This window comes from Leptosomus discolor, chromosome 6 (genome assembly GCF_034619465.1).
Source record: "Leptosomus discolor isolate bLepDis1 chromosome 6, bLepDis1.hap2, whole genome shotgun sequence".
NCBI lineage: Eukaryota > Metazoa > Chordata > Aves > Leptosomiformes > Leptosomidae > Leptosomus > Leptosomus discolor.
Window position 1 is genome coordinate 33,181,506 of NC_141396.1, and position 13,795 is coordinate 33,195,300.

Genomic DNA, 13,795 nt, shown 5'->3' on the forward strand with positions numbered 1-13,795 from the left:
GATGGGGTTCTCCTCCAGACCATGAAGCACCTGCTAAATGTCTCTAAGCAGGCATGTCATTCTAAGCAAGAGCACTTAGTCACTCAGAGTCTGCCCATGTGCAAACCACAGGCTTAGCGCTCTCCAGTGAAATGATAGCATGTTAGGACTGCAGTTTCCATTGTTCAGTATGAGCTATTGTGGAAACATCTGGGGAAGCTAAAAATCTTGGTTTCCTTGTATCCTCCTTCTGTTTAGTAGCCTTCAACATAATTTGTATTAGAGGCAGTACAGCCACACTTCTTCCATTATACATACCCATTTGAGAGTCATGTGCTAAAGTCTTCAAACAGATTTAGTATTGGTGTTATAGTCTAATCTGGGAAGTTAATTTGTAAAATGAGCTTACCAAACATATTTCATCTTCACTATGATATTTTACTGTGCATTCTGTTTTCCAGAAACATTGGGTGACATCTTTTTACTTCACAACTCTTATCCATCGCTATGATCTAACATAATGTAGAGGCCCTGTCTCTTCTTGCTCTTCCATAAGGCTTATAGTCAATTCCTGCTTTTCTTAATTTGTTGAATCATACCAGCCATAGCCCACACCTTCCTGATTTTGCCAATGGAAAGGAGCTTTTGCCTTTTTTCTTCAGTAGTGTCAATTTTCCTGAATAGTAAAAGAGATTGCTGCTGCCTAAGTTACACTTTTCAATTGGAATTTGATGCAAGTGGATAGAATTAAATTGTTCATTTGGTTCTACAATTTTTAGTTCATCTAAGTGTGTGGTGTCAATAATGTCTATCTTTTTGGGGGGTACATCCCCACCCAGTTCCATACTTAACTGCTGCTTTCGGGGAATACTGTTGCCTTGGTTTGGAATGTTCTGACACACAGTGATGAGAGTTGATAATTAGTACTTTACAGGAATATGAAAATCTGTTTTTAAAAACAAAAGAATCTGCAAATCCACGAACCATTGCAGAATGGTTGCTGTTGATGTATTGTGTACAATGTCGTTGTAAAGTATTGTGTACTTGATCCACTTATCTTCAGATAGATGTTCTGTTAATGTTCTTTTCCCTTTGAAGGGATGTAGCGGACAGACTGCTTTGTCTAGAATTTGTGTGGGAATTTGATACCATGGAATGTTTTGGAAGCAAACTTGGAAATACTGAGCAACTTATTTTGAAGCATGGTCTTTAAATAACTTCTGCTTAAAATCTGTAAACTCTGTATGTTTTAAGCACACCTGCTGGCTTTGTTTCTGGTTTGCGATTATTTGACTATTGATCAACTGCCAAAAGAATGTTTGCAAGGATTAAAAGCTTGGGGGTTTTTTAACTGAGCTGCTTCAAAGGAAACATCTGAGTCACAATGAAACTTCTGTTTTCTACCCAAATTTCCTTTTTATGATTTGCAGGGTTCATCGATGTCTCTCTCACGGTCCAACAGTCGGGAGCACCTAGGAAGTGGCAGTGAATCTGATAACTGGAGAGACCATAATGGGCTTGGACCTACAGCTCATAATGAATTTGTCTCCTCAATTGGCAGTCCAAAACGGAAACAAAATAAATCAGGTTAATAATTTCTTAATATCTGATTAAAAAAAATAAATATGTTGATACCAATGAATATTTAATATAAATGTTTCCTGACTTCACTAGGGATTTAAATTACCAAATCCTGTAAACTTTTTTACAGTTTGAAAAGTGAAGGTATGTGCAAGATTGTATAACATGATGTACAAATAATGGTCCAAAAGGAAAGCTAAGGAAGTTCTTTAAATGCAAGACATTCTTGCTGAAAGCTCTTTGCTGTCTTGGAAGGGGTTTTGTGAGGTGTAGTGAAAACAGACCTATATTAAAAGCTTATTTTTAGACTACCATCCTTCTGCTCTGTTGTCAATAAAACAACCAGATCTTTATTGGGCTATTTGACTGATGGAAAAATCGTAATCTGTGCTGGTGTGAGTTTTAAAGCATGATTCTCTGTATGGTGGTAAAAGATGACTGTCCATATATTTGGCATGGCCTAGCACATGACTTTAAAAACTGATTTCTGTGGATACAGGCTATAAATTTTGTAATTACTTTTTAAACAAAATTTGAAACTTACCAATTAAAATTCTACTTTAATTGAGGTATTTGAAAATTAATTTTGCTTTTTTAATAACTTAATATATGCCTTTTCTGAAAGAGTGAAGAATAGAGGTAGACAATACTGGTCCATACTAACTATAACTGCATTATGCGGAAATAGCTGCTGTGGCTGGTTTTACTTTTTTTGTTGCGTTTTTCTTAAAGTTGAGTAAAACCTAAATCCCAGGTTGACTGCAAAGTACACACATAATAAAGGTTGGACATCTAAAAGTTAGAGCAAATAGTCATGGTTGGTATACTTGTAACTATTCATTGTTTTAAAAAACTTGTTAGTTCAGCTGTGAATTGCTGCATACCATACTCTTAAGTACTCACAGAACAAGAGAGAAGAAAAACTTGTCTTTGAAATCAAGCCATTGATGTTTCCAAGTTAATTGGACAAAAATGGAAGCTCTAGATTAATCAAAATAAATGAGCATTTAAAATGTTCTTTTACATATGCATTAGAAGAAAATTAGAAACTCAAATACATTGACTGTGGGGGAAACTGTTCTACAGCACCTGTAGCTTTACCAGAGAATGAAATATGTGGAGAAGGGATGAAAAGTAGCTATGAGTTGGCTGGAGAAATGTATTAGCCCTAATGTATAGGTGCCAGATTAATAAAATATAAGTCTACATTGACCCAATTGCATAGTAGTGTTGAATTTCTTCTTTGTTCTTAAGACTATGCTTTCTGGCTGCACCAGTAAGAAATATTTCTTAGTATTCAGTTTTCAATACATGACCTTGCATCATCTGCCCTGAGTCTAGGATCATGAATTTCTGTTTGGGTATTTTTGGTGTTATCTTCCTCTGATAGTGAAGAATTTGAGACATCACCTTTTAAAGTCTTAAAAAAAAAAAAAAAACCAAACAAACAAAAAACAAACTTAGTTATTGCTTTATTTGTCAAACTTAATGTTCACATTTTCAACATTGACCATTTTAAAACTCTTTCCAAAATGGAGCTGAGGTTGATAGAAGTTCTTCAAATTCTGTAACTGATCTCAAATGCTTCTGACTAGTTCATGCCCAGAAGATAAGAAATGTAGCATAGCAGTTATGAAAAATGGTGGTTTTCACATCCTATTGGCATTCTACGGTGGAGGCCATAGCAGAAGTCTCTGGGACAATCTTCATTTCCCCACTCACCTGGGAAAGTATCCTTTACTTCCTGTGAGCCTCTCGTTCATTCACTGTTATTCTTCCCTGTGCCTGTAATAAGGGAGGGAGCACTCTCAGTGGCCTCGTTTACAAAAAAAAGTGTCTGAAGCACTCCCTGGGAGCTATCCTTTTCTTAGGCACCATAAGGAAAAATAATTATGAACTATGTGATTACATACCATCAGTGTGCACACACAGAGGAAAGGGATTGCACTGCTAAATCAGTTTTCTTGGTTTTTTAAGAACCTCACCCTGGAAACTTTTCTTACAGTTACAATTTCTAGGAATGTAATTTAAAATTGTGTTCTGGTGACAGATTTAGCTGTGTCACAAAAGTACAGTGAGCCCAGCTGCAAGACTTACTGGCTTAGACATAGAGCCTCTGAGCTTGTCCTATATTTCCAGTTTTCATTTTTTATGAAACTGTTGCATTTATTATTTGTCTGTATTGTAGTAAAATAATAGCCAAATCACGTGGCTACTATGTAGTTCCTTTTACCAGGAATTGCTCCAGTATTGCTTTCTCCCCATCCAGACCAAAAAAGGGCTGGTTGCATTTGTGTGCAATGGAGTTTTCCAAAATACACACTGGACAAAAGAGGAAGAAAGGCAACAGGGCCTTGCAGCTCTTTCCCCTGTATGAGTTCCTGACTTATATCTATGTGACAGATCACATAATGTGATAGTATTGCTTAAAAGATTTAACCAAATATCTTTCTATAGAAAACAAATACAGAAACTTAATTAACAAAAAATTTGCTTTATGCTGTTCATTCCTTCAGACCATTGAGGCGCGTTTTTTTGTTTAATAGCCAGATTTAAATATTTTGGTAATTTAATGATCTAATTGAATGCAATGTTGATATGACAAAATTGTGCATTTCTGTGGTGACTAAAACACGCACTTCTTCCCTTTCAGCTGAACACTATCTCAGTAGCAGTAATTACATGGACTGCATTTCCTCGCTGACAGGAAGCAATGGATGTAACCTGAACAGTTTGTTTAAGGGATCTGATCTGCCTGAGCTGTTCAGCAAGCTTGGTTTGGGCAAATACATAGACATATTCCAACAGCAAGAGGTTAGTGTTCCTTTGAAAGACACCTTTGTGTTTGTGGGATGTTTTCCATCAGTAGTTGTTTAGTCTCTTGACCAAAGCTACTGAGTCTCACTTTGTGACAGGATTTCATGAGCTGTTCTTTCAAAGCTATATCATACGTCTTCCAATTTCCAGATAGCCAGCCCGGGCTATCTGGAACTACTGTTCTGTCCTGCACCTTCTGTTCTGTAATGTTTTGTCCCGCACCTTTGATTTATACTGAACAAAGAATTAAACTAGGGTTTGGTTGTTTTTTTATTCAAGGAAGTTTAAACCTTGGCTCCTACTTGTAAACTAGGATGCAAACTAGAATTTAATACCTTTTGGTCAGCTTCATGTGTAGGTTATAGAAATCCAGTGTGCCTTCAGTAGTAACGTCATGTCTCAGGTGATGCTGGGGTCACATATATTCATCCCTCACCTCTTCCCCTGTGTGCCAGTTGACTTGCTTTGATCCATGCCCAGCAGGGAGATAACAGACAGTCATCTCTGAGCTTTCCATCTCCGCACCAACTAATCTCAGTTTTGTCCAAGTGGTAGTGTTTCATATCGGTAGAATATTATATAGGTGGAGTCAACTTGGTTATCTGCAGATAGTTTATTCTGGTGACAGATTTAACCATGTCATAAAAGTACCGTGAGCCCAGCTGCAGGACTTACTGGCTTAGACATAGAGCCCCTGAGCTTGTCCTGAAAGCACTGTTGTTGTATGAGGGAAGCTGTATGGGTCACACAGCTGGAATTGGGTGTGCTAGGGAGCAAACCAGATGTCTGTGTGGGTTGTGTCAGTATCTCATGTGGTACAGGGGAAGGACCACAGTTGGATTTGGCATCTTTTTGTGTTCTGGACCCATCTGTCCGCTCTGCATCTTTATCAGCAGTGACGTCCATGCCAGTTACTGGTCTCAGGTATGCATTTGCGTGTTTTCTCCTAATGGACCACGCAAAGTGGGGTTTTGTACAGGTTGACCTGTCATTAAGAGAACTGTGCATATGTTCATGAAGAACAAACTCCAAGAGTACCTTCCATTCATGTTGCATGAGTTGCTCTGGTGTGCCAATATTTGGCTTCAGATTTGCTCCCAGGAGAGGAGAACTGCACATACCAGGGTCGCGTTCAGGTGTGTGCTACGCTATTCCAAGGGTAGATACAAGGCAAATTTTTTCCTTCTCCTGTGCGTTAAGTCACTCATGTGTGCGCACTCACAGAATCTTCTGGAGTCCCCTGAAGTGTATTGCTGCTGTCTCAGCCCGGTGGCAGCTGGATCTGGTGTGTTTCCTGCCAGCATTTCTTGTCTCTCTCTAATTGTGCTGCTTAAGTGCTGTGGGGGAATTTAATTCCTGTGCTTAGGAACTGCACCTGAGATAATGAACTTTGCAATACAAAGCACTGGCAGGTGTGGGATAGACACCAGCATGAGTTTGCCTGCAGTCAGTCTGAAAGTGGCAAGGTCAGTCCTCAATCTGAATGTATAAATTGAGCTGTGCCTCAATTAATTCTGTGTACAGTTCCTCAGGTTTATCTCCTCTGTACTCCTCTGTGTGTTCCATAATACCTATATCTAATCATTAACCCTTTCCAATTATCTTAGCCACTCTCCTGAAAAGGAGAGATGGCTCTGTTTTCTAACAGTAAAGATGGCTTTTGTTTGACAAGGGAGTAGGGGGTGTATTTTGTTTTTTCTTACCTCAAGAGCTGCTGATTAGGTGTGAGATGAGCCAAGTAGTTTGGCCAGAGTGAAAACTAAACAATTTTCCACTGTGTTTCTGTGAATTGTGTTGGGAGCAAAAAACCCCACAAACAGCATGGTTGCACACACTTTGGAATGTTATGAAGTACTCAGTGCTTTGACTCAAATGGATCCCTAGTAGTTGAGCAATCATCCTCTGCTAACCTGCTATAATCTGAACAACCTGCCATAGCTGCAGACATGTATACCTGGCTGTTCCCAAGTACGTTGTAGCAATTCTTGTAAGTAGTCAAAATCTCAAGAGTCACAAATAAGTAAGATTAATTGATCTTCTGTGCTGTTCAAAAACTACTTGCTTTTTAGTTTCTTTCATAAATACAGAGTAGCAAATTGAGGAACTGTGTGAAGAAGCCATTGGAAAGCAATGACTGCTGTTTACGTGCAAATAGGTTGGCAGAGTAAATGTAAAATGCATTAGGACAAAAAAAAAAGTGAGGCTATTCCAAAACACACTGAGACTTAATACTTTTGGGGAAAGACTTGATTTGCATAATTTTCCTATTTCTTTTTACTCTAGATTGATCTGCAGACATTCCTTACTCTTACTGATCAAGATTTGAAAGAGTTAGGAATTACCACTTTTGGTGCCAGAAGAAAAATGCTCCTTGCCATCTCAGGTAAATAACAGATTATCATTTGTTGATTTCAAGTATTGTTTGTATTCGTCTCACTTGAGTTCTGTGTTTATAGTTGACAAAGCATCTTGGAAAGACTAAAAAATGAGAATCTAGTCCATAGAGGTCATATTGGCTTGCCTCTCCTCAGAAGACACTTAAAGCCAGGCTTTGGAGAGCTTTCACGTTATTGAATAAGGTTTCACTTGCATAGTTCTCTGTCCCCTTGCAAAGTTGGAGCCTGGTAGAAAGTGTATTTCACAGCAGATTGTGAACTTTGTTTTATGCCCCTAAACGGTGGGTCCTACAATCTCTGGGATTACAGGCTCTGCAGACTCTGAACAGCGCTACGTACTGGTCAGAACTGGCATTTTCAACCTTTTGGTTCCCTGTCCTCCACTTTATTGATTAGCAGAACAAGCATCCTGCTGGGAAAAAACTACCTCGTTTGGGGGGCGGAATCTTTGGGTGTGGTGTGTGGGGTTTTTTTTGTTTTGGTTTGTTTTTGTTTGTTTGTTGTTGTTTGTTTTCCCTAAGGCCAGCTGTTTCTGCAAAATGTATCAGTTTAACAAGAAACATGTGAATCTTATTTGGAATTTTTCCGTCCCACTTTTAATTAAAAGGTTGTCTTGTACCCTACATGCAGAAAGATGAAGGCCAAATATAATTTCTTACAATGTGTTGTAGTATGTAATGCCTAACTATATTTTTTTTCTATTGTAATAAATAGCATGAGATTTCATATTGCATAGGAATGCTCTGTCGTCATTGTCTAGGCAATGAATCTGTGTCAGAGGAAGAGCTTTCTTTAGATGCTTCATTGTAACACTAGATCATTTTTCACCCCATTGCATTTCTTCTTCTGATGACATTAGTGAATGGTTTTTATGAAGTTAGAATAGTGATATAAAGAGGGTAAAATGCAATATACTTATTTCAACAGCAGTCAGAAAATCTATGTAATCTTTCAGTGATTTGTATCTATCATGGAGTTTGTTTACAAGAATAGAAAAGTGGGGAAAAGAAAAACATTTTGGATGGGCAATTGGTGATAGAAGCTTAGGGTGCATGTCTGAATAAGAGGTGAGCATCGTTTTTTTTCTGAAAGTCCTTATTAAAGTATTGCTTCAGTGTTGTGTTTAAAGAATTGTGCATTGAGAAATGATCAAGGTGCTGATAAGCTTTTCTGTCATCTGTTTACATTGTGTGGTTGTGCTGCAGCCATACATCTTGTGTACACATACCTTCAGGAAGATTGCAGCTTTCAAGTGTTACAACAGAACCTTTTTAAAGTGTTTCAGCCGTGTCCATTTGATCTAAATCGGTACTGCAAAATATTATCTACTCCACATTGTATCAGTGCCAAGTAAGAATTGCACCAAATAGATGCCTGCATCTCAGGCAGCCTCTATGACTCTTAACTTGGCACTCCTACTATCCTGTTGTCTGTGAGGTACTCGCTCATCTTAGTTCATTTTCGTCCTGTTCTGTCTAAAATATTCTTTTGTTTAAATAGAAGTTTTGCTTTTGGTTTTGATCAAAATATTAGAATTAATTTCTGATGAGAGACTTTTTGTGTGTGTGTGTGACTTCTATAGAATTGAATAAAAACCGAAGAAAGCTCTTTGACCCGTCAAACATACGTTCATCATTCCTGGAAGGTGGAGCTAGTGGAAGACTGCCGCGTCAGTATCATTCGGACATTGCTAGTGTCAGCGGTCGCTGGTAGCAGTAAGTTGTGGCTCAAAGTCAGCTGCAAAGATGGACATGGCAATCCTGTGGACAGCTTTCACTGCACACCACCCTCTGCACTTTGGGAGTTTGGGTGTCAAGGACCAAAGCGTTTTGTCTGCACAATACTGTGCCAAAAAAAAAAAAAAAAGAAAACACATTTTGTCTGTTCTCTTTCAAAACACCAAATGTGGGTTACATTTTACTCATGTAGATTGGACAGAATTTGCAATAATAATAATAATATAGGGTTCTTTGTTTAGTATTTTATTACGTATAACTATAATGTATGCACTGAATTTTTACTTTGTTGAATGAAGGAAGAATGAAGATCTAGGATGCCAGAGAGCATAGATTTTGCTTTTATCAAGATGGATTTTTCTGGTACTGCTTAAAATAATTATTGAGGTCTTTCTGCACTTTACATGTTCTTATTTCTTGTCCTGTGGAAATTTATTTCTCTTTGATTTCCGTAACAATTTTTTTATATTGGCACTACTCAAATTTTTGTTCAGGTGTTCCTGCATTAAGTCACATTTCACTATAATGGTACTAGAAACTGGTTCTTATGCAGTTTTTTCCCTCTCTCTGTCTCCCCCGTAGTTCTCTGAAAAGATGGTTCCAAAATCAAGCCACTTAGTAGTGGACCAGTCCTATCTACGCTCTTATGAAGCAGTCTAATGCTGCTTGCAATAATACTCACTCACTGTAACGGAAGCAATGAAAGACCAAAATGGACCTTGCAATATTAACCCTTTGCAGTCATCATATTTAACTGCTGCCTGTTATGCTAAAACTGTTTTTAATGGTTGTCTCAAAGCAAAGGGCTATTTTTAGTACCCTGCCACTAAAGGACACTTATTTATATCAGACTTTTATTTTTAGATTCTGTACACCTACAATATGTAACAGATTAAATTGATCTACTGCAGCTTTATGGTAGAGAATGAAAGGCATTCATCAAACTAGAGCTCTGGGCTGTCAGTTTGATTAAACAGACAACTAATCTAATTTGACAAGACAGCACTGTTGCCATTTAATAAATGACACATATTACTTACATGACTATGCATGCAGCAATTAAATGACCTACATAAAATAGGTGTAATAGCATCTGTTTTGTTCAATCTAGATTTGTAATTGTCAGCTGCAGAAGCGTTTAAAACTCTGGAGATGAACTATTTCTGAAACAAGTTATGTTCAACAGAAAGAGTCCATATTCTAAGTGGCTAGAGCTAACTAGTGCATTCTTATACTGTGAAACTCCAAATAATTTGGCAATATTATTCCTCTGTCTTTACAGATGTCTTGTTATGGGTTTATGAAGGGTTCTGATACAATGAAGGAATACATAAAGTGCCTCTTCCTGTAATGCAATATGGGGTTTCCAAGCATTAATTTGTTGAAAAGCATTCCCATAAGAAATATTGTGATTTACCTCTACTGTAATGTATTATTTATGTTCAGTGTACCAGCCTTTTGAGATGGACATAAACCACTTTCAAGTGCTCTTAACAGAAGGCATTAGATAACATTTACAGTAGTTGGTTTTTATGCAAAAATGGGTGAGAAATAGTTTTGACACTTTCCAGGGATAATTCTTTCTTTTAAGGTGAAAATACAAAATGATGTATAGAGAAATTTGCACACACAAAGGGAATTTAAATAAACTATTACTTGAGGGCATAAGTGATCAAGCAATAATATAAAGTCTTCTTGCGGTTAGCAAAAAATAACTGCTCAGTACTCGTTTCAGCCATATCTACTTAATGGTGTAGAGCTGGATGACTTCCTCTGTCGATCAAGTAGCAGTTAGCTTAGCTTCCTCTAGTTTTAAAACTACTACAAAATGGAATGGATAAAGCTGCATCGTGTACACACGCAGTGTTCACATCAAAGTTACTGTGCTCAAATGCCAAAGGTCAGTATCCACATGTCTATGAGAGATTTGTGTCTGTGTGTGTTCTGTGGGCAAGAGCAACTTCATGGAAACCCTTGTGGAAGCCACAACTTCTAATTCTAAAACTGTTTACACTTGTGCTTACTTCTAAGCCTGAAGATAGTTCCATTCACATGGACTACTTATGTGCTTACAGAGAAGCTGTCATTTAAATGTTTGTATTTGCAAGACTAATATTTGCAAATCAAATTGTATTCAGTCATGTTAATTTTATAAAATATTTTTAATTAAATAAATATTCAGCAACACTTTGTACGGAACTTTCTGCAACCCCTTCTTGCTCATTTTGTCTAAATTTAAAAGCATCAAAAAACCTTTACACACTTAGATTTTTTAGTCTTTCGTAACTACATACTATGTATCTAGACAGTGCTATACTCAAACTGATTTTATTACAGTATTAAGTTGATGTGGTCTTTTGCTGAGCAGTGCTTATATCATCTACACCAAAGTAAAGAATTTCCCGTTAACAACATTATTTTTTAATAGGGCTTCACACGAAAAAGAACACACTGGAAAAAAAATTTCTCACTTACTTTGATTCCACAAAGGGAATATGACAGTACAGTGTATTGTTAGTGTTATATTATGCACAAATATTTGACTTGCTACATAAAAATGTTAGGTTTAAATCTGTGCCTTAATAGTGACCAGTTATCTGTAAATATAGAGCAGATACAGATTGTATTTTTGTGGGTTGTGTCCTTTTAGTGATTTTTTTTTAAAATAAAAGATTAAATTAAAAAATTAAAAATGGCAATTTTCAAAACTAATCAGTGTTGCATAAAATTTATATAACTCCCTTGTATTCTGATTGGTTAATGAAGTATTTTTTTATATAGACCCAGTTCCAGGGATGCTTACTTGTTAATAAAATATAAAAAGCAGTATTTGACATAATTGCAACGTTTCTTTTGCATACTAATACTCCATATGTTTTACTATTATTTTTATGTCACATACAGTATGTGTGTCTGGCTTTTAAATGACTATGCTTTTTTGAGATACCTCCTTAAAAATTAATACGAAAGGAGTTACATTATCTCAGGTTCAATTCATAGCAGGTTTTAATAGTTTGGCTTATGTAAGTTTTACTCTTTCTTTAGTCTTTCCGTTTTAATGACTGCGTATGTTTTGATCTGCTTGGCACGACAGTTGTATGTGTTCTTTCATGATGGTCGTTATACTATTGCTTCCACTGTAGAAGTGGGGAAAAAAAAACAATAGGGATTCTTTATTTGGGATGCTGGCCACGTGACCAGTCAAAATCTAGTGAGAGGCATAGCTTTCATGCTGAGGCAGTATGTGCATAATGTTATGTCAATCTTGTCTGTTTGCTTGGCATGTGGTGGTACAAGTTTAACATTACTTACTTCAGTGCATTCAGGCACTTAGTTATTCCAGCCTAATGTGTTTTCTTTGTTAACTATTTTATATACGCAGGTCTCCGCTTAGATTACAGTATTCCTGGCTCACTGACCTTTTAAAAATCTGAGTTATTTTTCTGAGTACCTACTGAAAATTGCAGATGTGGGAACGAGTCTGATAAGGGAACAGATCAACAAACTCTTCTGTTGAGGACAACTGAAGGGTATGGTGCTGAGTACCGACTCACAAGGCATTGGCATAAACTACATAGAAATTGCACAGGCAGACGGACTTGCAAATTGCACAGCGTTCCTGATGCCTGAGCAAATAGTGAACTACAGAGGTCTGAAACAAGATAACTTCCATTGTGGACCATTTATTTGGGAATATTGCTTCCAGTGGACCACGATGTGGCTTCAGTCAGCAGAATGGTAAAGATGGTGTGGGGAAGAGGAGGAACAGTGATGGAGCATCAGAGCTAGGTGGCCACTCTCCCTGCGGTGCGAGTAGTGTTCCCAGCAGCTGGCATGGCATGAACAGAGTTTCTCCCTGAACAAAGAGGCTTCACTGTCCAGGTGCTTATCACCTCTCTGTTACCTGTCAGAAGAGCAAATCTGTTGATTTCCCATCTGAAGAGGAAGATGTCCACTAAAAGATGTTGCCAATACACAAGAGGAAATGGATAGATTCTCCAAGCTGTGTGAAGGTTAAAAGTGCAGCATCTGTACTTGCTGTTTGACCCCACTTCAGTCGAATGCTTGGTGGAGGAGACTTATTTTTCCAAAGCCCAGGAAAACATGGTTCTCAGAGGTATATGAGTACTGTTGCCAGCTGATCAGGAAAGGTGTGGTAGGCAAGGATTTGTGCTTGTAACGTGAAGTAAGTGAAGAAATACTTGATTCCAGACAAGTCTGGGCACTGCTAGAGCTACATTTTATCCTTGAAGAACTGGCTTGCTTTTGTACCGCAGACATCTGAGCAAAAGAAAGGCTTGTCTTTTATTTGAAGTTGCTGCGAAGTTTTTAAGGATTTGAGAAAATGGAAAAAAAAAAAGACTTCTAGAAAATTGTGAAGTATGCATGATTGATGTCTACAATATTTTTGACAGTTTCTGTGAAAGTGGAAGACTTTTCTTTTGACTGAAGATACTATCTGGGGCACTTCTATATCTGAAAACTAAATCCAGAAATTACAAGAGGCTTTTTGCAGATGATGATTTGCCATTGTATTTGATGAAAACTGGAATTTTTATCTTTGTTTCCTGTGCTACAGACATACAGCAGCAGTTTTTTATACCGTTCTAATCTTAATATTTTACATGATTTCATGAATCAACAAAGTAAATTTTATAACTCAAAGTGCAGTAGTAGAGCAGTCCTGTTTACCAATTTTGATATTCACACAGCTGTTAGGAGCTAATGGTTAATTAAGATTTTTTCCTCTCACTTTAAAGAAAGTATACTATTAAAGAACATAAATGATAACAAACTACTTTAATAAGGTTTAATAGTAAAACAATAAGGAAAAGCAAAAACCATTAACTTACAACTTTTCATCAAAAAGCAAATTTTCAGCCTTGAAGGAAAAAAATTGTCACAAACTCTGAAGTTGATTTGTTTTGTTTTGGGGTTTTTTTGTTTGTTTTTTTTTTATTAAATAGTCCAGAAAATACTTTCTGAAATTCTTGGAATTACATATAAGTATATTTATAGTGTATTGTTTTGCTGTTCCCAGTACTCCTTAGAATATCTTGAGCTATAATTATGAGAGGTATTCTGTGAAATTCTTCTGACATTGAATTGAATCAGAGGAAATATAAATTAGGTTGGGAAATGAAGGTACTTGGTTATGAAGATGCAGCACCTTATATGCTAGTCAAAGCATCATCTAGTGTCAAGTTTCTCCACTCCTCTAAGGAGTAAGATTTGGGCAATATTTGCTCTACTGAGAAAGGCAGAACGATTCCAGATGTTTGATGA

General features: G+C 37.1%; 1 protein-coding gene across 1 annotated transcript in view; it reads left to right on the forward strand.

Annotated features, from left to right (window-relative positions):
- Positions 1 to 8,486, forward strand: part of BICC1 (BicC family RNA binding protein 1) — a 112,499-nt gene extending 104,013 nt beyond the window's left edge. The window contains exons 18-21 of the mRNA XM_086467047.1: positions 1,410 to 1,566; positions 4,214 to 4,374; positions 6,661 to 6,760; positions 8,356 to 8,486. Coding sequence (XP_086323173.1) covers positions 1,410 to 1,566; positions 4,214 to 4,374; positions 6,661 to 6,760; positions 8,356 to 8,486 — 549 coding nt within the window. The remainder of the gene's footprint in view (positions 1 to 1,409; positions 1,567 to 4,213; positions 4,375 to 6,660; positions 6,761 to 8,355) is intronic.
- Positions 8,487 to 13,795: the final 5,309 nt, after the last annotated feature.